This window comes from Arachis ipaensis, chromosome B09 (assembly GCF_000816755.2).
Source record: "Arachis ipaensis cultivar K30076 chromosome B09, Araip1.1, whole genome shotgun sequence".
In the NCBI taxonomy this organism is placed as follows: domain Eukaryota; kingdom Viridiplantae; phylum Streptophyta; class Magnoliopsida; order Fabales; family Fabaceae; genus Arachis; species Arachis ipaensis.
In genome coordinates, this window is record NC_029793.2 from 33,447,173 (window position 1) to 33,472,140 (window position 24,968).

General features: G+C 38.3%; 1 protein-coding gene across 1 annotated transcript; it reads right to left on the minus strand.

The window, feature by feature from the left end:
• On the minus strand, positions 4,000-5,309 carry LOC107615326. Its single transcript, XM_016317408.1, has 4 exons — positions 4,942-5,309; positions 4,724-4,839; positions 4,264-4,540; positions 4,000-4,129 (listed from the first exon to the last, which is right to left on the minus strand). The coding sequence occupies exons 1-4, from the start codon at positions 5,307-5,309 to the stop codon at positions 4,000-4,002; spliced, it is 891 nt and encodes a 296-aa protein (XP_016172894.1).

Genomic DNA, 24,968 nt, shown 5'->3' on the forward strand with positions numbered 1-24,968 from the left:
GAAAACACTTAAGCTCAGCCCAAACACTCACCAAGTGGGCCCCATAAGTGAATTTTTGCACTATCAACTTAGTTTATCTTATTTCTGTAATCTTTAGTCATTAGATTAGTATTACAGGAGAAGATCACTCATGTTAATCATCTTCTTCCTCCCCCATTCGAATACTTTACTACTTTTGTATATTATGAGTCACTAACCTCTTAGGTTAAGGTTAGGAGCTCTGCTGAGTTTTATGGATTAATAAAAGTACTACTGTTCTATTTCAATTCGTGTTTGATTCTCTCCTAAGACGTATCTTCGTTCTTCAATCTTATGAATGAGTTGAATCATCACAAGTTATCTCTATTCTACATGGGTTCAGTGAGCATCTTTCATCAAATATTACTGAACCATTAGCTTGAGGATACGTCTCTTAGACGGCTAATCCACGACTTTGTTAGGGACTTCTCGAGACATCAGTTCAGCCGAGGTCTGGGGAGATTAGGGTCTTTGTGATAAAGGCCAGAACCAAGGCACAACATTCTCTGATCCGGAAGATTCGACCTTATCTATAGTGTTTTGAGTAGGATCACCAAGGGAATGAACTGTGGGAGCTTCACCCTCATTCAGACTGGATGCGCACTAAACCTGGTGTTCAGCCTAGAGGAAGATTGGCAGCCGCTCAAATCGGCATTGATCACATACAGCCTGCTATAGAAGAAATCATTCACAGTTGGGGTAGACAGTAAGAAAGTATTGATCCAGAAGAACAAAGCATCTTTGAAGTCTTAACCATCCTCCTATTATTAGATTCACAAGCACTGAGTAACGTTATCTTTATTTTACCTTTTATGCGCTTAAACAACTACACAACGTTTTTTTCCGCCTAACTAAGATTTACAAGATAACCACTCTTTGATCCAAGCTGACAATCCTCATGAGATCGACCCTGACTCACCTCAGGTATTACTTGGACGACCCAGTGCACTTGCTGGTTCAATTGTGCAAAGTTAAATTCCACGCACCAATGTGATTATACATAAAATAGGAATAAAGACCCTCTTCAATTTTATCCCAAAATTAAAAGGACTCTTTGGAGGCAAAGAAAACAAGTCAGAGACCAGAGAGTTGGAGAAGAAATTGAAGAGGAAGTTAAAGAAGAGCCTGAATTCAATATGGCAGCTAACAGTAACAATGTGATTACCCCTAATATTCTAAATGACCAACAAGTTAGGAGGACTCTTGGTTCTTTCACTACTCCAAATTCTGGGCATTATGGCAGTAGCATTGTCACTCCTACTGTGAATGCTAATAACTTCGAGTTGAAGCCCCAACTCATCACAATGGTTCAATAAAATTGTCAATTTGGTGGAAGTCCTCAAGAGGATCATAACCGACATGTCTCTAACTTCCTCCGAATCTGTAACACAGTCAAGACTAATGAATTCCCCACTGAGGTTTATCAGTTGTTGTTATTCCCATTCTCTGTGAGAAACTGGGCCAAGCAATGGCTTGAAACTCAACCCAAGGAGAGTATAGCAACCTAGGAGGATTTGGTGAATAAAATTTTTAACAAAATTTTTTCCACCTCAGAGGTTGACAAAGCTGAGAATGGAAATCCAAATGTTTAGACAATAAGACAAAGAGTCTCTTTATGAAACCTGGGGGAGGTACAAGGAGATGTTGAAGAAGTGTCTGCCGGATATATTTTCTGACTAGGTGCAACTCCAGATTTTCTATGATGGTATTACTCCTACTTCAAGGATTTCATTGGATAACTCAGTTGGAGGATTTCTGCACATGAAGAAGACTACTGATGAAGCTTTGGAGTTGATTAAAATAGTGGCTAATAATCAATACTTATACTACTCCGAAAGAACAATGAGAAACAGAGTAATGAAGTTGGATGCACTAAACACCCTTCTAGCTCAAAACAAAGCCATGTCACAGCAAATCAATGTCATCACTCAACAATTAGGAAATATGCAAGTCTCAATCGTAAATACACAAGATGGTTCCTATGATTTGAGTAGAGGAATCTCTCAAGGTGAAAGTTTTGATTATGGCTATTCCTTTGCTGAGCAAGCAAATTATCTAGAGAATTCTTCAAGAGCACCTAACAATGACCTTTTCTCTAAGACATACAATCTTGGGTGGAGAAATCACCCCAACTTTGGGTGAAAAAATCAAGGTCAGAGGCAAAATAACTTCAATAATAACCTTCACCAAAACAATTTCAATAACAACCATCAACAAAATAACTTCAACCCCATCATCAATCCAGCAACTTTAATCACAACCACCAATCCTCACAACCTCCCCAACCATCACAAGAATCCCAAATTCCTCAAAAGCTTTTCCATATAAAAATTGCCTTAGAAAAACTCTCCCAAAACACCTCTACTTTTGTGCAAACCACTCAAAACTTCATGTAGGAAACTAAAGCCTTTATCAAAAACTTGAAAATACAAGTAGGACAAATTGCTCAACAATTAGCAAAACCTACAAATATTTTTCCCAGTGACACAATTCCAAGCCCAAGAGAAGAATGTAAGGCTATTACTTTGAGAAGTGGAAGGATGGTGGGCAATAAAGTAACAAGCAATGACAAACAATCTGAAGAAGACAAGCATTTGAAGAAGCAAAGGAGGAGACCAACCATCAAGAGGAACACGTCCCTACACCTCAACTTCAAGTTTCTCAAGAGGAATACAAGCCAAGAATCCCATACCTTCAAAGGCTCAAGGGGGAGAACAAGGAAAATTAATACTCTAAATTCTTGGAGATATTCAAGACACTACACGTTAACATTCTATTCATAGAAACACTTGAACAAATGCCACTATATGATAAATTCATGAAGGAATTGTGATGAATCCACATTTCATGGTATTTATTTGCTCTATTTGGGTGGATTTCATCAACTTTTCTTGCACTTATCCATTAAAATAGCATAGTTTCATGATTTCTTAAATTGTGCTTGAAAGTAAAAAAACATGCTCTTTTGTGCCTAAATTAGTTAATTTTATTCACTTTAATCCCATTTGGTGCCTTTATGTATTTGTTAAGTGATTTCAGGTTTCCAAGACAAGTATTGATTGAAGAAGTGAGGAAAAGAGCATGCAAAAGGGAAGAAACTATGAAGAAATGAAGTTTGGAAGATTCAGCGATCCGTGCGTGCGCAAAAGCGATGCGTGCGCACGCACAAGTGTGAGCTTGGCGACACGAACGCGTGACCCACGCGTATGCGTGACACGAGTCACGTGAGCTCATTAATGCAAATCGCTGGGGGCAAATTCTGGGCCTCCAAAACCCAACCCAACTCATTTCTGAAGCTATTTCAACCCCAATTCAAGTGGAAACAAGGGGGCAATTAGGTTTAGCTTTTCTTATGTTCTTCTCTTAGTTTCTAGAGAGAGAAGCTTCCCCCCTCTATCTAGAATTAGGTTAGGTTTAGTTTAATTTCCTTTAATTTCAGTCTTTAATTCTTGTTTTAATGTAGTTTCCTTTATGTTTTCATGCCTTCTTGTATTTATCTTCTTTATTTATCTTGTAATTTCCTTTATTTTGTCTCTTTTATGTTTATGGATACTTTTGTTACATTTAATTTCAATTAATACAAATTTATGTTTTATGTTCATTTATTGCTTTCTTTCTTTGGTGACTAAATAGAAAAGAAAGAAAAAAAAAAGAGACAAAACCAAATTAATTGGCTAGGTTCATATCTAAATCTATTAGATGTTGAAGCTCACTCCATGGTTGGCTCCAATTTGAGTGAATGTCTGCAACAGAAGCAGCTGCTTTAGCCATACAATCTGCAACACTATTTGCATTCCTTTGAATTAAAAGAATAGAGACTCTCCAATTCCAATTCATAACCTCCTGTATATGCTTTGCCAAATCCCATTCCGGAATATCCTTACCAAGCATTCTTTGGTTTACCAAGAAAAGAGCTTCTAAATAGTTTGTTTCACAAATAACCTCACGAAATCCACTCTCCCAAGCAAGAAGTAAACCTCTCTAAATTACATACAATTCAGCAAATAGAACACTGCACACTTCGACTTTTCCAGTGCAACCTTTCAACCAACATCCATCAGGATTGCGAATGATACAACCAAAACCAGCATAGCCAAATGGAGCAAAATAACTAACATCACAATTCAATTTAACAGAATGAACTGGAGGTGGAACCCAATGCAAACAAAGCGAAGGAGGAGACAAAGATTGATGCATAGCAAAAATAGTGTGAAACTCCCTTACTGAACTACGAATCAAACTCACCACTTTCTAGCACTCCAAGAATCATCTATATTAAATAAGTCATGATTCCTGCTTCTCCAAATCCACCAGATGGTCGAAAAGAAAAGAAACGTATCTTCACTCCTTGTACCTCTGTAGAGCCAATCATGTAAATCCGAGTTATTTGAATACAGGCCTAAAAGGTTCCAGACCTCCTTGGCACTAGGGCACTCCCGAAGACAATGAAGAATGGATTCAGAACCATTCTGACCCCGATGACAGGTGCTAGATAAAGCTAAGCCACGACCCAAATAAAACTCTGCCATAGGAATGGCATTATGAAGACTGAGCCAAATCAAGAACTTGTACTTCTCAGGAATATGCAGTCGCCATACCCACAACCAATTATCATGCTCATTCCAGTCAAACTTTCTTTTGGCTAGCCAACTGTACCCACTCCTAGCTGAGTAGAGTCTAGAAGATGCCACACCCCACGACTAACCCGAACTCTCTCCAACATTCAAATCCGGATTATAAGCATTCAAACGCTGTTTAACATCTTCTGGAATGATAGAGAAAATATCATGGAGATTCCATTGACCATCTTTCCAAACGTCTCTAATAGTTAAATCAGAGTCAGATATATGTACAAAAGGGACATCTTGAGCAATTGGGCCCTCAATACTCTAATTGTCAAACCAAAAAGATTGATCAAGTGACCCAACGCACCAAGAGAAGGCATCCTTAAGAGCACCAAAAGCCTTTGAGATACTCTTCCAAACATGAGAAGCGTTGCAAGGGATAGGGCCATCTAAAACTCCCACATTCCTCAGATACTTCGCCCTCAATAGAGTAACCCAAGGCTTGTCCTGACAATGAAAAAGTTGCCAAACCAATTTACCAAGTAAAAATATATTAACACACGCAGGATCTCTAACACCCAGGCCACCAAATTTCTTTGGAGTGACCACGGTCCTCCAATTAATAAGAGAAAGACCTCTACCATCAACTTGACCCTTCCAAAGGAACTGTCTCATCATAGAAGACAATTTATCGCAAACCCAATTTGGAAAAAGAGATACCTTCATATGATAGACGGGAATGGATGCTGCAACAGAATTGATCAGACAAAGTCTCCCTACTTTATTTAGAAGCCTACCTTTCCAATTAGCTAATCTTCCCTTCACCTTTTCAATCACCGAATGAAAAGAAGCCCTACTAGTACAGGAATGATTAAGGTTAACTCCAAGATATCTTCCTAAGTCCAAAGCAAAACGTATTGAAGAAACACTAGTAAAAATATCTCTTCTACGAGTAGTTGCATTTTTAGAACAAAAAAACTTAGACTTTTCAAGATTCACTTTCATGCCAGATGCCTTGTGACGAGCGGACTTTTGTGTGGTCTAGAAATTCACAAATAAGTTCTCATTGCAAGTATAGCTTCTAGACCGACAAGAAATTCTTTCGTACAAAAGTTTGGTTGTCACAAGTAACAAAACCCAATAAAATTTATAACCGAAGTATTTAAACCTCAGGTCGTCTATCAAGGAATTGCAGGGTAGTATGATTTATTATTGGTTATGGAAAAAGGTATATTTTTGGGTTTTTGAAATAAGAAACAGGAAAATAAATTGGCAAGAAAGTAAATTAATTATCATGAAAACCATTGCAAGGTATAAGAATTGGAAATCTCATCCTAGTTATCCTTATCAAGTGTGATGAGAATTGTTTATTGCTCCCACTTAGTTAACCCTTACTAAATAAGAGAAAGTCAAGTGGACTAATCAATTTGATTCCTCAAGTCTGAGTCAACTCCTATGGAAAGACTAGCTTTAGAGGAATCCAAATCAATCAGCAAATTCCAATTTTCAATCAACAGCTGAATTTGATAACTCAAGTGTCACCAATTACTCAACCAAAGCAAAGGAAGGAGAATCTAAAATAAATTGGAAGCATCAATAACATAAATAGAAGAAAGCAATCATAATTCTGAAATACCTCATTTTTTATTAAATAAGAAAATCAATCCTAACATGGAGTTCATAAACCAATATTTGGGAAAATAAACAAATTAAAGTAATAGAATAAATAAAAGTAGAAGAGAACATAAATTAAAGGAACATTGAACCTGAAATTGAGAAAATGAAGAAATCGTAATCCTAAAACCTAAGAGAGAGGAGAGAGCCTCTCTCTCTAGAAAACTACATCTAAAACCTAAAATTATCTGTATTGAATGAATGATTGATGAATGATTTGATTCTCTCATTCTCTAGCCTCTATTCTGTGTTTCTGGGCTTGGATTTGGGCCGAAAAGGAGCCCATAAATCGCTGGGGGCAACTTCTGCAACTTTCTGCACGTGGCGTCTGTCACGCGTACGCGTAGGTCACGTGTATGCGCATTTGGAAATTTTTCTTGTCATGCGTACGCGTCAGTCACGCGTACGCATCGCTCATGCTCTGCGCTAGGCACGCATCCGCGTCATCCATGTGTGCGCGTCACTGCCATTTTCTTCAAAACTTCATTTTCGCGCGTTTCTTCCATTTTTGCATGTTTCCTTTCTGTCCTCTAAGCCATTCCTACCCTATAAAGCATGAAAATACTTAACACACAGATCACGACATCGAATGGTAATAAAGGATAATTAAAATTAACATTTTTAAGGCCTAGGAAACATGTTTTCACATATATCACAGAATAAGGAAGGAATTGTAAAACCATGCAAATTGTATGAATAAGTGAGTAAAGACTTGATAAAAACCATTCAATTGAGCACAAGATAAATCATAAAATAGTGGTTTATCAACCTCCCCACACTTAAACATTAGCATATCCTCATGCTCAACTTAAGAGAGATTGAAAAAGAGTGAAGGTAGAATGGTGGAATCTATGCAATGCAACTATCTAAATGCAAGCTACCTAAATGAATCATGCAATTCTAATTACTATCCACCTATATATATAAAGCTTACATGTGGTTAAATTGAGTCAAATTTTCAAGGAATCATATATGCACAACCAAGGCTAAATCATATTAAAACACATTCACCATTGAGTTGAGTTAATCAAAAGAGTTCACAAACTTACAAGATAAACAGTGATTAAACATGGATATATGGAGATGAGCTATTGAACCCTCACTGGATTTGTGTATACACTCTAATCACTCAGTGTTTGAGGTTACTCACTCTACTCCTCTCTAGTCATGCTTTCTAAAACTGTGTTCTTCATCTAACCAATCAAAAAATATTTAATGTATACATGCAAATATCATGAGGTCTTTTCAAGGTTGTAATGGGGTTAAGGCAAGGGTGAGGATATATATATATAGGGGCAAGTGAGCTATAAATTGAATCCTTGATTAGTCTAAGATCTCACCTAACATATACATACTCTATACAATTCTAACATTATGCCTAGCTTCCCAAATTTCCCATTTTTGTATTACATACTCATGTACCAAATTATTTTTGATTTTTATTACATGTGCATTGATTTTTACTAACTTAATACTGGGATAATTTTGTGTCCCCTTATTTAATTATTTAATATTTTTTTATTTTTTTTATTTTTTTAAGCATAACATATCAATGCACATATTATTTTAATTATTTTGGCTTTACATGAGCATGCACCCAAATTCCAAATAATTTGTCAATTTGATACTTTCCTATCAACCCATGTTTCCACAGTTTCCCCACACTTAGTGGATACACAATCTCTATCTTAAGCTAACCAAAGATTCAATTTGGGATTTTTAATTTGTTTTTCTGCTTAAGGCTAGTGATGTGGTTATAGAACAGAAGGGGATTAAAAGGCTCAAGGTGGCAAACAAGGGTGACTTAAAAGGGTAGGCTATTTGGAATAAGTGAGCAAAAACAAGTAATGGCCTCAATCATATGCAGGCATGTAAATACATTCTATATTGGACATGTAGAATGGAACAAAGTAAAAGATTGCAATCATAGTGAAGAAACACAAAGGAATGAAAACTATGGTTAAATAATGTAACCATGCAATTAAGCTCAAATCTCACAGGTTGTGTGTTCTTTGGCTCAAAAACCATATATCATTTATGTATATCATGCAAGTAAGAATAAAGAGTTCCAACTCAATCAATGTGAATCCTTGTATGGCTTTTGTAAAGAAATAAATACATTCCTTGAAAAAAAATGTCGTCAATTTACCACATTTATTACTATATATCTATGCTAAGTGGATTGTTGTGATTATGAAAATCTAAAAATTTCTAGTTTACTTTCTTTTTCAACAAAACCAAATTATCATTTGCTAAAAAGGGTAAACTAGACTTAATAATATCAATTTTCTATATCACAACTAATAAACTAAGAGTGCAAATCAAGCTAAATATCTAAGATATATACAACCCAAAGTGCAAAATATAATAAAGCAAAAATAAACAAAAGTACAGTAAAAGAAAATGTGCAAGTACTGAAAAGAAAATAAGATGAAATAAGATAAAATGAATATACAGAAAATGAAACAAAATAGGATAAAAGAGTCTGAAAGTAGTTCACCAAAATAAAGTCCGCCAGAGATGGTGACCTCCCTGATAAACCGCATTTGGAGGGTTTATCTTGTGTTGAATTTAGAGAATTTTATCGCCTTCTCCCACATTTATCCAATGAAATAGCATGGTTTTTGTTATTCTCCTTTAATTGTGCTTAAGAGTGAAAACATACTTTTTGGGTCTTAAAAATAACTAAATTTAATTTACCTTGATTCCATTAGATGCCTTGATATGTTTGTTAAGTGATTTCAGATTTAGGAGGCAAAGATTGGATTGAGGGAATGAAGAAAAAGCATGTAGAAATGGAGAACTCATGAAGAAATGAAGGAATCGCAAAAGCTGTCAAGCCGACCTCTTCGCACTTAATGGACCATAACTTGAGCTACATAGGTCTAAATGATGCGGTTTTAGTTGTGTTGGAAAGCTAACATCTGGGGCTTTAAAATAATATAAAATTTGCCATAGTTGCATCGTGTTTAGGGGAACGCACGTGCACAGTACGCGTACGTGCCGATGTTGCACGTGATTCATTTAATGCAACTCGTGGCCAGCGATTTTAGAAGCCTTGTGGGCCCAATCCAACTCATTTCTGATGCTATTTAAGCCAAGGATTGAAGGGGAATTAACATACTTTTGATCATTAGTCATAGTTTAAGATTTAGAAGTAGTTAGAGTTAGTTTTTAGAGAGAGAAGCTATCACTTCTCTCTAGGATTAGAATTAGGATTAGGTTTAGTTCTTAGATCTAGGTTTCAATTCATGCTTTCATCTTCTTCTACCTTTCAATTCCTTGTTGTTGCAATCATCATTCTTCTATTCTTTTGTTGTAATTTCCTTTATGTTGTTTCCATGCTTTGTTGTAGATCTACTCTTGTTCCTTCTCTTTTCTTTCAATTCACTATGAGATAATTCATAATAATTGTGTTTCCTTTGATTGTTGTTGTTGATTTCTTACATTCAATTGTTGTTAGATTCTATTTTTGTTATCAATTTACTATGCTTCCTTTTATGCCTTCCAAGTATTTAATGAAATGCTTGGTTGGATTTTAGTATAGACTTTATTCATCTTGGCCTAGGTAGAGTAATTAGTGATGCTTGAGTTATCTAATTCCTTTGTTGATTGATAATTAGAAGTTGCTAATTGATTTGGATACCACTAAAGCTAGTCTTTCCCTTGGGAGTTGGCTAGGACTTGTGGAATCAAGTTAGTTCATCCACTTGACTTTTCTCCATGGTTAGAGGTAAACTAAGTGGTAGCAATGGACAATTTGTGGTCACAATTGAGGAGGATAACTAGGATAGAATTTCTAGTTCTCATATCTTTCCAAGAGCTTTGTTAGTTGTTAGTTTATTTTCTTTGCCATTTATATTTCTTGTCTAAATCCCAAAAAAAAACCCCAAACATACCTTATAACCAATAACAAGACACTTTATCGCAATTCCTAGGGAGAACGACCCGAGGTTCCAATACTTCGGTTTATAAATTTAGGGGTTTGTACTTGTGACAAACAATCTTTTGTATGAAAGAATTATTGTTGGTTTAGAAACTATACTTGCAACGAGATTTCATTTGTGAAACTCTAAACCACACAAAAATCCATTCATCAAAATGGCGCCATTGCCGCGGAGTTGCAATGGTGTTGTGTTATTGGTTATTGTATATATGTGAATATTGTGAATATATTTGCCTTTTGTGTCTTTGTTAGTTCTTGCTAGTTTTAGGATTTAATTTTCTTGCTTCTTATTTGATTTTGTTGTCATTTTCTCTTTCTATCATGAATTCTCACTTTGGCTATGAGTTTGGTTCTAATTGTGTTGTAGGAAATGTGAACTTCAATGACCACATGCACCAAGGATGGAACACTTCAAGGTGGGAGGAGCCTCAAAGGATTGATCACTCCTATTGGTAACAACCTCCGGATGCGTATAGGTATAATTTCCATCCTGATGCATGTCAATTCAATGGCTATGGTGAAACTTTATGTGAAAATCAACTACCACCATCATATGCCTATGACTCTTATCCTCAACAAGAACCTCAACCATTCTCACAAGCCTCTCATTACCAAACACCTTCCTATGATCCATATCCATCACATGACCAATCACCCATACCATATTCTTATGACCATTATGAGCAAGAACCTTTGGAACCACCACAACCTTATCATGACTACTATGAAGAACCACCTCAATGCACACCATCTCCATACCCCTACCAAGAAGAACCACCTTCCTACTATGAACCCTTTCTCCAAAATAATGAACCCTCTTATCCACCCCAAGCCCCAATAGATGATTCTCTCACCTTGCTACTTCAAGGACAAGCAGATATGCAAAGGAACACCCTAGAGTTTGTGACTAATTTGACTAAGGTAGTGCATACTTTAGCCTACCAATGCTTGAACACTCAAGGTGCTTCCATAGCTACATGTGAAGAATCAATTGAAGAGCATAGCATGAAGGGGAGATTGAAAATTCCAGTGGAAAATGAGGGATGCCACTTTGTGTTAGAACAATTTGAGGAGCCTATGATCATTGAAGAAAAGGAAGAAGTGGTTGAAGATTTAGGAGATGTTGAAAGTCCATGGGAATGTATCATCATGGAGCACTCCTCCAAGAAGCTTGATATTGATGTTGAGGAGGGTGCGCAACCTCCAAGGCATATCATAGTTGGAGACTTAGAAGAGGTTCATTAAGAAATAGATTCAATCATGGATGAATTTCTATCTACAATTGAATCCTTTCCCATTGGGCATGGAGTTGAAACTATAGAAGAATGTGCACAACCTCCCATACCCTTGGTGAGCAGTGAGAAAGAAAGTGAATCGGAAGAAAGCTACCAAGGAGAAAAGGTTGAAATGGTGTATGTCGAAATTGAAGAATATGAAGAGGTTGATCAAGAGATGGATTCACTCATCAATGAATTCCTATCCAAAATTGAATCACCTCCCATTGGGCAAGAAATCGAAGTTCTTGAAGACAACATCAAACCAAGTGATAAAAGGGAAAGGTTGAAATTGAGGAAGCTCGTAAGGAGGTGGAAATACACAACGAAGAGCATAAGGAAGTAGAGCTTGCATTGTCTAAGTGTGGGGAGGTCTCCCTTCCCAAGTCACCATCCAACACAACATTCAAGTGGGTAAAATTCTTATCCCTAAGCTTTACTTTCTCACTTGAATATGGATTGATTGAAACTGATGGTCAACTTAGAGCTCTTTGTGGAGTTAAGAGTAGGAAAGAGTTGTGTAGTGGTTGGAAACATCATTCTAAGCTCATGAAGGTTGCAAGCTCAAAATTCGAGAGCAATGGTTGGTGTGGAACTAAATTGCATGGGTCTAGGAAGTTGTTTGGAAGCTTCTTTGAGAATTCCAAGGCCATGCCACCCGGATGGAATAATGATGACCAACTCAAGGACGGGTATCAAAACAAAGTGTGGGATCCTGGATCGCACAAGGAAAATCAAATTTGGGAGCTCATGATTTGTGTAGAACTCGATCAAAGCTTGAAGATATTAAGATTGAAGAATTGAGCTTATTGGAGACTCAAGTATTGGTGGATGTTCAAGGATAGCTTTAAGCACAAGCCACCTTGAGAGGAGCTCCCCATAAGTCCAACTTAAGGACAATAAACAAAAGTGCTAGGTGGAAGACACCCCACCATGGTAAACTCTTTCCACTCTCTTGTAGTTTTGATTAATAAGTGATTTGAGTTACCATTGTAGATAGTTTTCTTTCCATATATTTGTTTCAATAAATTGGTTGTAGGTTGCTTGTGGAGCAAACTCTTTTGCTTGTATTTGAAGATTTTCAAAAAGCCAAAAAGATTTTTGTCATCTTGTATTTTTTTAAGCTAATTTTGAGTTGCAGGTAGTGTTAGGAGGATTTTGAGCTATTTTTTCTATTTCTGAAAAAAAAGGGGGGCAGGGAGGCATACGCATGCTGTGCGCGTGCACACCCATGCGCGGATCCAGCCCATACATTTTCCAGAGAGTTGGGCCATTCTCGCGCCATCAATAGGCCAATCGCATAATCGCTTGCACGCGTGCGCGCACTGCGCGCCTACGCGTCGATATCCATAGTTTGCAATGCGCGTGGACGCGCACATGCCGCGTGCGTGCCGATTCGCTGAAGCGGTTTCCAGGCCACCAACCCGAGAGTTGTGCTGAGCCTGGGCCAGCATTAAGCCTCTAGCCCAACTCACCCCGCACGGACGCGCACTGTACGCGTCCGCGCCCAGGCCCACATCCCCATCTACGCGTGCGCGCACCTGGTGCGTACGCGCCTTTCGGCCAATCTGCGCATCGGCGCGTAAGCGTGCATGACGCGTCCGTGCTGGTAAAAAAAAGTTTTTTTTCCTCATCTTCCATTTTCTTTTGTCCATTGCATTCGTATACTTTTATTCTTTGCATTTCCATTTTGTTTTTATAGCTTGTTTTTACTTTATTTTTTTTTGAGTTTCTCATTTTAATAATGGTGTTGAATTCTTTTACTCAATTGTTTTTGAATTTCTTGCATTGTTTTGGTGCTTCGTGACTTATTGCATTAATTGTAATATTTGTCCTACACACGAAATTAGTGCTTTAGTCCTTCCTAACTCATCATTCTTTGTTTTTGTGCTTAATCATCAATGAGTTAGGATGGGACCAATTGCTCTCATGCTTATCACTAATCTTGTTTGTGTCAATTCTTAATTGAACTTGATGCTCAATATGCTCTTCATGCTTTGACTCTACTCTTGCATCAAGTATTAGTTGATATGTCATTAGCTCATATTGTTTTCTCCCTCACATGCTTAGCTACCATGTAGTAGAGAACTTTATTTTTATTTGGCATTAGCCCCCGCCTATGTTCTATTTGCTTCGATATCTTTGTTATAGGCTTAATTTTCTTTCTTTTTCTTTCCTTTTAGGTTGGCCACCAAGAAGGGAGAAAAGGAAAAGCTTCATATGGGGCAACAAACAAGTCATCCGCACAACCTTTTGAAGGATCTCATCAATTGTAACAACCCATCCACCTTGCTCTCCTTTGCATGCACCGAGGACGGTGCAATCTTCAAGTGTGGGGAGGTCGTCCGACCAATCGACAATATTGGGTGACAAGTTTCTAATCTCAACACTTTTGCATTCCATTCTAGGTTTTTAGGATTTTTATTTGCATTTTCTTATTTTTGCATATGTATACATAACAAGCTTAGTCAAAATAATGAAAATTTTCAGGATTTCTATCTATAGGGCACCAATTTATTTGAGTGAAAACTTTTCATAAGACTTGCTTGAATTATATATATACTATGGAACATATTTTTGAGCTAAGAACACAAGCTAGTGAGTTTTGAGCCTAATGGTGTGGTTACATCTTATAACCACTTATTTTCCTTCTTGTGTGCATTATTCTCTTTCTATGATTGTAATCTTTGATTTATTTGATTCTTTATGTCCATTATTTTGTGTATTCATGCACTTATATGATTCAGGCCATCGTTTCATTTAGCTCACTTACCCAAATAGCCTTATCTTTTATCATCCATTGTTAGCCAATTTGAGCCTACGATTAACCCACTTGTTCTTAATTTAGCACATTATAAGCCTTAAAGCGAAAAATAATAAAAGTCCTTAATTTGGATCTTTGATTGGCTTAGGTTAGTGTGTGTGTGTATCATTCAAGTGTGGGAAAACTTGGGACATCGGGTGAATAAAAAGGTAGTCTTGTATTTTTGTTGAAAATATTCGGAATTGGGTGCTTGCTCATGTATTATCAAATGCAACACCTTATGCATTGATGTTTTTGTATATATTGTAAAGCAAAAGAAAGAAAAATGAGAAAGACAAAAGAAAAATAAAAAAATATGGAAAAGAAAAGAAAAAAATAGAAAAAGAAAGAAAAAGAAAAAGAGAAAGAAAGAAATAAAAAGGGGACAAAATTCCCTAAAGTAAGGTCAATAAGAATTAATGCATATGTGTTGTGATCAAGAAAAGGAAATGCATGAGTATGTTGAAAAAAAGTGAGAAAAATGGGTAGTTAGGTTAGTTTTGAAGTTGTATAGGATGTCATAGGTTAGGTGGGAAGTCTAAGCTTACCAAAGATTCAAATTTCAAGCTCACTTGACCAAATATGCATCCTACCTTGACCCTAGCCTCATTATAACCTATGAAAAGACCTCATGATACTTGTATGCATGCATGAAATAAATGTCAATTATTAGAAGAAAAACAAATCTTGGAAAGCATGATTAAGGGAGAATTGAGTGAATCAACCCTAAACACTTGAGCGAATAGAGTGCAAACACTACCGGTGAGGGTTCGATTGCTCAATTACATGTTTTCCACCTGTGATCATCACTCCTCATGCAAGTTTGTAAAAATATTTAATAGCTCAATTCGATTGTGGTTTGGCATGGTTGTTAATACCTTCGACCCTTGTGCATATATGTATTCTTGGGAATTGATTTATTTTGACCAAGCAATTACATTCATGTAGATAGTTGCATATACGTAGGGTACATTTAGTTAAATTTAATTTACCTTGATTCCATTAGATGCCTTGATATGTTTGTTAAGTGATTTCAGATTTAGGAAGCAAAGATTGGATTGAGGGAATGAAGAAAAAGCATGTAGAAATGGAGAACTCATGAAGAAATGAAGGAATCGCAAAAGTTGTCAAGCCGACCTCTTCGCACTTAATCGATCATAACTTGAGCTACAAAGGTCCAAATAATGTGGTTCCAGTTGCGTTGGAAAGCTAAAATCCGGAGCTTCGAAATGATATAAAATTGCCATAGTTGCATCACGTTTAAGGGTGCGCACGTGCACAGTACGCATACACACCGATGTTGCACGTGATTCATTTAATGCAACTCGTGGCCAGCGATTTTAGAAGCCTTGTGGGTCCAATCCAACTCATTTCTGATGCTATTTAAGCCAAGTATTGAAGGGGAATTAACATACTTTTGCCCATTAGTCATAGTTTAAGTTTTAGAAGTAGTTAAAGTTAGTTTTTAGAGAGAGAAGCTCTCACTTCTCTCTAGGATTAGAATTAGGATTAGGTTTAGTTCTTAGATCTAGGGTTCAATTCATGCTTTCATCTTCTTCTACCTTTCAATTCCTTGTTGTTGCAATCATCATTCTTCTATTCTTTTGTTGTAATTTCCTTTTTGTTGTTTCCATGCTTTGTTGTAGATCTACTCTTATTCCTTCTCTTTTCTTTCAATTCAATATGAGGTAATTCATAATAATTGTGTTTCCTTTGATTGTTGTTGTTAATTTCTTACATTCAATTGTTGTTAAATTCTATTTTTGTTATCAATTTACTATGCTTTTTTTATGCCTTCCAAGTGTTTGATGAAATGCCTGGTTGGATTTTAGTATAGATTTTATTCATCTTGGCCTAGGTAGAGTAATTAGTGATGCTTGAGTTATCTAATTTCTTTGTTGATTGATAATTAGAAGTTGCTAATTGATTTGGATACCACTAAAGCTAGTCTTTCCCTTAGGAGTTGGCTAGGACTTGTGGAATCAAGTTAGTTCATCCACTTGACTTTCTTCCATGGTTAGAGGTTAACTAAGTGGTAGCAATGGACAATTTGTGGTCATAATTGAGGAGGATAACTAGGATAGGACTTCTAGTTCTCATATCTTGCCAAGAGCTTTGTTAGTTGTTAGTTTATTTTCTTTATGATAAACCCCGATTTTGTGATTTATCTTGTGCTTATTTTAGGGGATTTTACCACCTTTTCCCACATTTATTCAATAAAATAGCACGGTTTTGTAATTCTCCCTTGAATTGTGCTTAAGTGTAAAAACATGCTTTTTAGGCCTTTAAATTAGTGATTTTGATTCACTTTAATTCCATTCGATGCCTTGATGTGTTTGTTGAGTGATTTTAGGTTCATAAGGCAAATATTGGTTGGAAGAAATGAGGAGGAAAGCATGCAAAGTGGAGAATGCATGAAGAAACAAAGATTGGGAATGCATCAATGGGCGCGCACGCGCACAAGACGCGCACGCGCAGAAGTGGTTTCACATAGGGACGTGCATGCGTACATGACGCGTCCGCGCGGATGAAGACTTTGCCAATCGACGCGCGCGCGCACATGGCGCGCACACGCCGATACTCTCACGTGGCCCACTTAAAGGCAAAACACTGGGGGAGATTTCTGAGCTGCCCAGGCACAAATCCAACTTCTTTTTGAGTGTATTTCATGCAGAATTGAAGTCCAAGCAAAGGGGGAGCAATTGTTTGAAGTGTTAGCATTATGTAGAGTAGTTTCTAGAGAGAGAAGTGGTGTGCAAAATCGTGATCATTCCATTCCTTGGTAATGGTGCTAAAAACTGAATACGCACGTTCATGATCTTATATCTGTTTCACAACTTCGTACAACTAACCAGCAAGTGCACTGGGTCGTCCAAGTAATAAACCTTACGTGAGTAAGGGTCGATCCCACGGAGATTGTCAGCTTGAAGCAAGCTATGGTCACCTTGTAAATCTCAGTCAGGTGGATTAAATTGTATTAAGAAATTATAGTGGATGAAAATAAATAAAATATAAAATAGGATAGTGGTACTTACGTAATTCATTGGTGAGAATTTCAGATAAGCTTATAGAGATGCTTTCGTTCCTCTGATCTCTGCTTTCCTGCTGTCTTCATCCAATCAATCCTACTCCTTTCCATGGCAAGCTTTATGTAGGGTGTCACCGTTGTCAATGGCTACATCCGATCCTCCTGTGAAAATGGTCCAATGCGCTGTCACTGCATGGCTAATCATCTGTCGGTTCTCAATCATACTGGAATAGGATTTACTATCCTTTTGCGTCTGTCACTACGCCCAGCACTCGCGAGTTTGAAGCTCGTCACAGCCATCCCTTCCTAGATCCTACTCGGAATACCACAGACAAGGTTTAGACTTTCTGGATCTCAGGAATGGCCATCCATGGGTTCTAACTTATACCACGAAGACACTAATAACTCGGACTCGGTCCCCTGTATTAGATATCCAAGAGATATCCATTCAATCTAAGGTAGAACAGAAGTGGTTGTCAGGCACGCGTTCATAAGTTGAGAATGATGATGACTGTCACGATCATCACATCCATCATAATGAAGTGCGAATGAATATCTTAGAAGCGGAATAAGTTGAATTGAATAGAAAAACAGTAGTACTTTGCATTAATCCTGGAGGAACAACAGAGCTCCACACCTTAATCTATGGTGTGTAGAAACTCTACCGTTGAAAATACATAAGTGATAAGGTCCAGGCATGGCCGAATGGCCAGCCCCCAAAACATGATCAAAGGATCAAAAGATAATCCAAAGATGATCCCAAAAAGATGTAAATACAATAGTAAAAAGTCCTATTTATACTAAACTAGTTACTAGGGTTTATAGAAATAAGTAAATGATGCAGAAATCCACTTCCGGGGCCCACTTGGTGTGTGCTTGGGATAAGTATTGAGCTTTACACCTGTAGAGGCTTCTTTTGGAGTTGAACGCCAGTTTGTAGCCTGTTTCTGGCGTTGAACTCCACTTTGCAACCTGTTTCTGGCGTTTGACTTAAGAATGCAGCATGGAACTGGCGTTCAACTCCCTTTTATGTCGTCTAAACTCGCCCAAAGTATGAACTATTATATATTTCTGGAAAGCCCTGGATGTATACTTTCCAACGCAATTAAGAGCGCGCCATTTGGAGTTTTGTAGCTCCAGAAATTCCATTTCGAGTGCAAGGAGGTCAGAATCCAACAACATCAGCAGTCCATTTTCAGCCTGAATCAGATTTTTGCTCAAGTCCCTCAATTTCAGCCAGAAAATACCTGAAATCACAGAAAAACACACAAACTCATAGTAAAGTCTAGAAATGTGAATTTTAATTAAAAACTAATAAAAATATAATGAAAACTAGTTAAATCATACTAAAAACATGCTAAAAACAATGCCAAAAAGCGTATAAATTAGCCGCTCATCACAACACCAAATTTAAATTGTTGCTTGTCCCCAAGCAACTGAAAATCAAATAGGATAAAAAGAAGAGAATATACTATAAATTCCAAAATATCAATGAAACATAGCTCCAATCAGATGAGCGGGACCTATAGCTTTTTACCTCTTGAATAGTTTTGGCATCTCGCTTTATCCATTGAAGTTTAGAATGATTGGCATCTATAGGAACTTAGAATTCAGATAGTGTTATTGATTCTCCTAGTTCAGTATGTTGATTCTTGAACATAGCTACTTTATAAGTCTTGGCCTTGGCCCTAAGCACTTTATTTTCCAATATTACCACCGGATACATAAATGCCACAGACACATAACTGGGTGAACCTTTTTAGATTGTGACTCAGCTTTGCTAAAGTCCCCAATTAGAGGTGTCCAGGGTTCTTAAGCACACTCTTCTTTTGCTTTGGACCTTGACTTTAACCGCTCAGTCTCAAGTTTTCACTTGACACCTTCACGCCACAAGCACATGGTTAGGGACAACTTAGTTTAGCCGCTTAGGCCAGGATTTTATTCCTTTAGGCCCTCCTATCCACTGATGCTCAAAGCCTTGGATCCTTTTTTATTACCCTTGCCTTTTGGTTTTAAGGGCTATTGGCTTTTTGCTCTTGCCTTTTGGTTTTAAGAGCTTTTGGCTTTTTCTGCTTGCTTGTTCTTTTTCTCTTTTTTTTTCGCTATTTTTTTCTTTTTTTTTCGCAAGCTTTTGTATATTCACTGCTTTTTCTTGCTTCAAGAATCATTTTTATGATTTTTCAGATTATCAAATAACATGTCTCCTTTTTCCTTATTCTTCAAGAGCCAACATATTTAAAATTCATAAACAACAACTTCAAAAGACATATGCACTGTTCAAGTATTCATTCAGAAAACAAAAAGTGTTGCCACCACATCAAAATAATTAAACTAGTTTCAAGGATGAATTCAAAACTATGTACTTCTTATTCTTTTGTTATTAAAACATTTTTCATTCAAGAGAGGTGATGGATTCATAGGACATTCATAACTTTAAGGCATAGACACTTAAATACTAGTGATCATGAAGATAAAAACATAAACAAACATAAAGCATAAAAATCGAAAAACAGGAAAATAAATAAACAAGGAGATTAAGGAATGAGTCCACCTTAGTGAGGGTGGCGTCTTCCTCTTCTTGAAGAACCAATGGTGCTTTTGAGCTCCTCTATGTCTCTTCCTTGTCTTTCTTGCTCCTCCCTCATAGCTCTTTGATCTTCTCTAATTTCATGGAGGATGATGGAGTGCTCTTGATGTTCCACCCTTAATTGTCCCATGTTGGAACTTAATTCACCTAGGGAAGTGTTGATTTGTTCCCAATAGTTTTGTGGAGGACTTGTCAGCCACCTTGTAGAGTTCTTGAGGTATAATCTCATAAACTTCCACTTCCTCCCCAATCATGATACTATGGATCATGATGGCCTGGTCTATAGTAACTTCAGACCGGTTGCTAGTAGGAATGATTGAGTGTTGAATGAACTCCAACCATCCTATAGCCACTGGTTTGAGGTCAAGCCTTCTTAGTTGAACCGGCTTGCCCCTTGAGTCAATTTTCCATTGAGCTCCTTCCACACATATGTCCACGAGGACTTGGTCCAACCTTTGATCAAAGTTGACTCTTCTAGTGTAGGGGCGTGCGTTCTCTTCCATCATTGGTAGGTTGAACGCCAACCTTACATTCTCCGAACTGAAATCTAAGTATTTCCCCCGAACCATGGTGAGCCAATTCTTTGGGTTCAGGTTCACACTTTGATCATGGTTCCTAGTAACCCATGCGTTTGCATAGAACTCTTGAACTATTCAGATCCCGACTTGTTGAATGAGGTTGGTTAGAACTTCCCAACCTCTTCTTTGGATTTCAAGTCGGATCTCTGGATACTCATTCTTTTTGAGTTTGAAAGGAACCTCAGGGATCACTTTCTTCTTGGCCACAACTTCATAGAAGTGGTCTTGATGAACCTTAGAGATGAATCTCTCCATCTCCCATGATTCAGAGGTGGAAGCAATTGCCTTCCCTTTCCTCTTTCTAGAGGTTTCTCTGGCCTTAGGTGCCATAAATGGTTATGGAAAAACAAAAAGCAATGCTTTTACCACACGAAACTTAAAATGGTTGCTCGTCCTCGAGCAAAAGAAAAGAGAAAGAAGTAGAAGAAGAAGAAAAATGGAGGAGATGGAGGGAGAAGGTGGATTCGGCCAAGGGGAAGAAGAGAGGGTTGTGTTGTGTGAAAATGAAGAAGGAATGAGGGATTTATATAGGAGTGAGGAGGGGTTAGGGTTCGGCCATTTAGGGTTGGGTTTGGGAGGGAAATTATTTTGAATTTAAAGGTAGGTGGGGTTTTTGGGGAAGAGAGGATGGATGTGAGTGGTGAAGAGGTGATGGGAAAGAGCGATTGAGTTGATTGGTGAGGGGTATTTGGGGAAGAGAGTTATGAAAAGGTGTGAAGAGGAGAGAAGAAGTAGGTGGGGATCCTGTGGGGTCCTCAGATCCTGAGGAGATCCTGTGGGATCCACAGATCCAGTGGGGCCAATGACTTTAATCATCCCTACTTCAATTAGGCGTGTAAACGCCCTCTATAGGCACTCCTGGTGTTTAACGCCAGATTGCAGCATGTTTCTGGCGTTAAACGCCACTTCCATGCTTGTTTTGGGCGTTCAACGCCAGTTTGCAGCATGTTTCTGGCGTTGAACGCCAGTTTTCCTTTGGGGTGCATTCCTGACGTTTAAACGCTAGAATGCTGCTTGTTTCTGGCGTTTAATGCCAGTTTCATGCTCTGTTCTGGCGTTAAATGCCAACCAGATGCAACTTACTGGCGTTTAAACGCCAGTAAGCCCTTCCTCCAGGGTGTTCTGTTTTCAATGCTGTTTTTCATTCTGTTTTTGAATTTTTTTCTTTGTAGTTTTTGTGACTCCACATGATCATCAACCTAGTAAATCATGAAATAACAAAGAAAAAATAAAATAAAATATATTAAATAACATTGGGTTGCCTCCCAACAAGCGCTTCTTTAATGTCAATAACTTGACAGTGGGCCCTCACTGAGCTACACAGGTGATCAAGTCAATTTTATAGATTCCTAACACCGAACTTAGAGTTTGGATGTGGGGATTCAACACCAAACTTAGAGTTTGGCTGAGGCCTCCCAACACCAAACTTAGAGTTTGATTGTGGGGGCTTTGTTTGACTCTGTACTGAGAGAAGCTTTTCATACTTCCTCTCCATGGTTATAGAAGGAGGACCTTGAGTTTTAAGCACAAGGTAGTCCTCATTCAGTTGAAGGACCAACTCTCCTTTGTCCACATCAATCACAGCTCTTGCTGTGGCTAGGAAGGGTCTTCCAAGGATGATAGATTCATCCTCTTCCTTCCTCGTGTCTAGGATTATGAAATCAGCAGGGATGTGGATCTGCCGGCTGTGGCTGCTGAGGCTCCTTGATAAACCCATATTTTATGATATATTTTGTGCTTAATTTGAGTGATTTATTCAATCCTTCACCCACTTATTCATATTAATTGCATGGTTTTACTTTCCCGTCCTTATTATGTGATGTATGTGAAAAACATGTTTCCTATGCTTTAATATTAATTATCTTAATTACCTTTATTTCCATTCGATGCCGTGATTAGTGTGTTGAGTAGTTTCAGATCTTCTAAGGTAGGAATGACTTAAAGGATGGAAAGAAAACATACAAAAATGGAAGGAAAGCACAAAACGGAGCTTCTGAAGAAACTGGCATCCACGCGATCGCATGGATGAAACGATCGCGTGCCAAGCACGAATTAGCAGCGACGCGGCCGCATGACTGACGCGACCGCGCATCTTAAGAAGAACGCACATGACGCGGTCGCATGACTGACGCGACCGCGTGGCAAGGAAATGCTCCGAATGACGCGACAGTGTGACCCACGCGGACGCGTGACAGAGGCCACGCACCAGAAATTGTAGAAAACACTCATAGCGAATTCTGAAGCCCTTTTTGGCCCAAATCTAAGTCCAGAAGGCATAGACCAGAGGTTATGAAGTGGGGGAACGCATCCATTCAGAGGGAGCTCGCCAATTTTCACTTCTCATGATTTAGATTTAGTTCGAGAGAGGTTCTCTCCTCTCTCTCTTAGGATTAGGATTAGGATTTAGGACTTCTCTTAGTTCGTAAGAGTGACTCTCGATCCAGGTTTAGTATTTACTTGAATTTATGTTTCTATGCTACTTTTACTCTAATGCTTTTATTCGTATCTATAAATGTTGCCAACTTGACTTATGAACCCTTTCCATGTTATGATTTGAATTAATGATTATTTGAGGTATTTCAGTTATTGATTGCTTTCTCTTTAATTCGTGTTACCATTGCTTTCCATCTAAGGACATTTTTGTTCCAGCGATTTTACTTTTTCCCCTTTTGGTCTTGGTTAAGAAATCAGTAACTCAACATTATCAAACTCAACATAACTGATAATCGCTATCTTGCTAATTGAACTGAACTTCAATAATCCCAACTTTTTCTTAGGAAATAAATAGGATTCGAAGGTCAAACTAATTAGTCCCTTGACTTTCCTTCACTTTAGTAAAGGTTAACTAAGTGGAGTTTAGATTCAACTTTCATTATTGTTGAGAGAGATAACTAAGTTGGACTTCCAATTTCTCTTACCTTGCCAAAAGTTTGCTTTACAGTATTTATTTATTTTAATTGCCATCTACCTTACTTATCATTTAAATCACTTGCTTCTCACCTTCTAAACCCCGATTACAACCTCCATAGCCAATAATAAGAACATACTTCCCTACAGTTCCTTGAGAAGATGACCCGAGGTTTGAATACTCGGTTATCAATTTTATAGGGGTTTGTTACTTGTGACAACCAAAACGTTTGTATGAAAGGACTTTTGAAGGTTTAAAAACTATACTTGCAACGAGGATTTATCCGCAAATTTCTAGACCACGCAAAAGTTCTCTCATCACTCCTCATGCTGGGGCTCTGCCTGCTTGGGCTCTTCCTGCACATCCTCTGCCCGTGCATCCTCCTCATGCTCATCCGCCTCCTCCTCAAATGGCTCCGATGATGTATCAGGCTTGGAGGGGATGTCTGTGTGTCCTGTGCTGATCATTAGCTTCAGATGCTCGTAGCGTCGCTTATTGCGATGCTCCATCCAATCCAGGCGCTCAAATAGTCGGTGCACTAGGTGGTATATAGGCTGGGAAGCTGGTGAGGGTGTTGTGGGTGTAGGTGGTGCAGCAGGTGCTGAAGGGGCAGCAGAGAATGTGGCTGTGTCAGTGGAGGCAGGCAGAGAAGGAGGTCTGTAGCCCAGAGCCTCGAACTTCCTGCCGTGTGGGATGATCTTCTTGCAGTCAGCGGCTGGTGGCTTCTCATCCTCAGGCTCCCAGGGTAACTCAGCTCGGCGGCCCAACTGGGTAATCAGATATGGGTGATGACAAGTCATCTTAGCCTAGTTTCACTAGTCTTTTTCCTTTGTTTTCATTTAGTTTTATGCACTTTCTTAAGCCATAAGTAAGCCAATTGGGTTGAATTTCATGTTTCCTTTGATTCAACTAACCAGGGATAAATTGATGCATTTTCATGAGTTTTTGTGCCATAATTGCTCATGTGACAAGAAGAAGAACAACTCTCATGATTATGGCATAGCTTTGATACAATTGTTGATTGATGATAGGTGGAATAAAGCTTGGAAGAAGGTTGCAAGAATGGGCTTGAAAAGAGGGATCAACGTTTGAGCTAACGTTTGCCTCAAACGTTAACTCAAACGTGAGAAGCAGCTGAAGAACACCCCTGGATGTCGCCAACGTTTGCGCCAACGTTTGCCTTAAACGTTGAGGCAAACGTTGGTTGAAGAAGAAACAGGGGAAGGAGCCAATGTTTGCGCCAACGTTTGCCTCAAACGTGAGGTCAAATGTTGGCGCCAAAAAGAAGAGAAATAGCACTCCTGGGCACAGCAACGTTTGAGCCAACGTTTGCCTCAAACGTGAGGTCAAACGTTGGCTACATTTTGGCAAGAAAGAGCATGGAAGAGCACCCTTGATTGATGGGTTAGATGAGCTACGTTTGCGCCAACGTTTGCCTCAAACGTTGGGCCAAACGTTGGCCAAAAGGGAGCCTGGGAAGAACCACGTTTCAGCTCACGTTTGACCTCAAACGTTGGCTCAAACGTGGATGACAGCAAATGGGCTATCTGCATAATGCCTCACACAAGGGACGTTTGAGTCAACGTT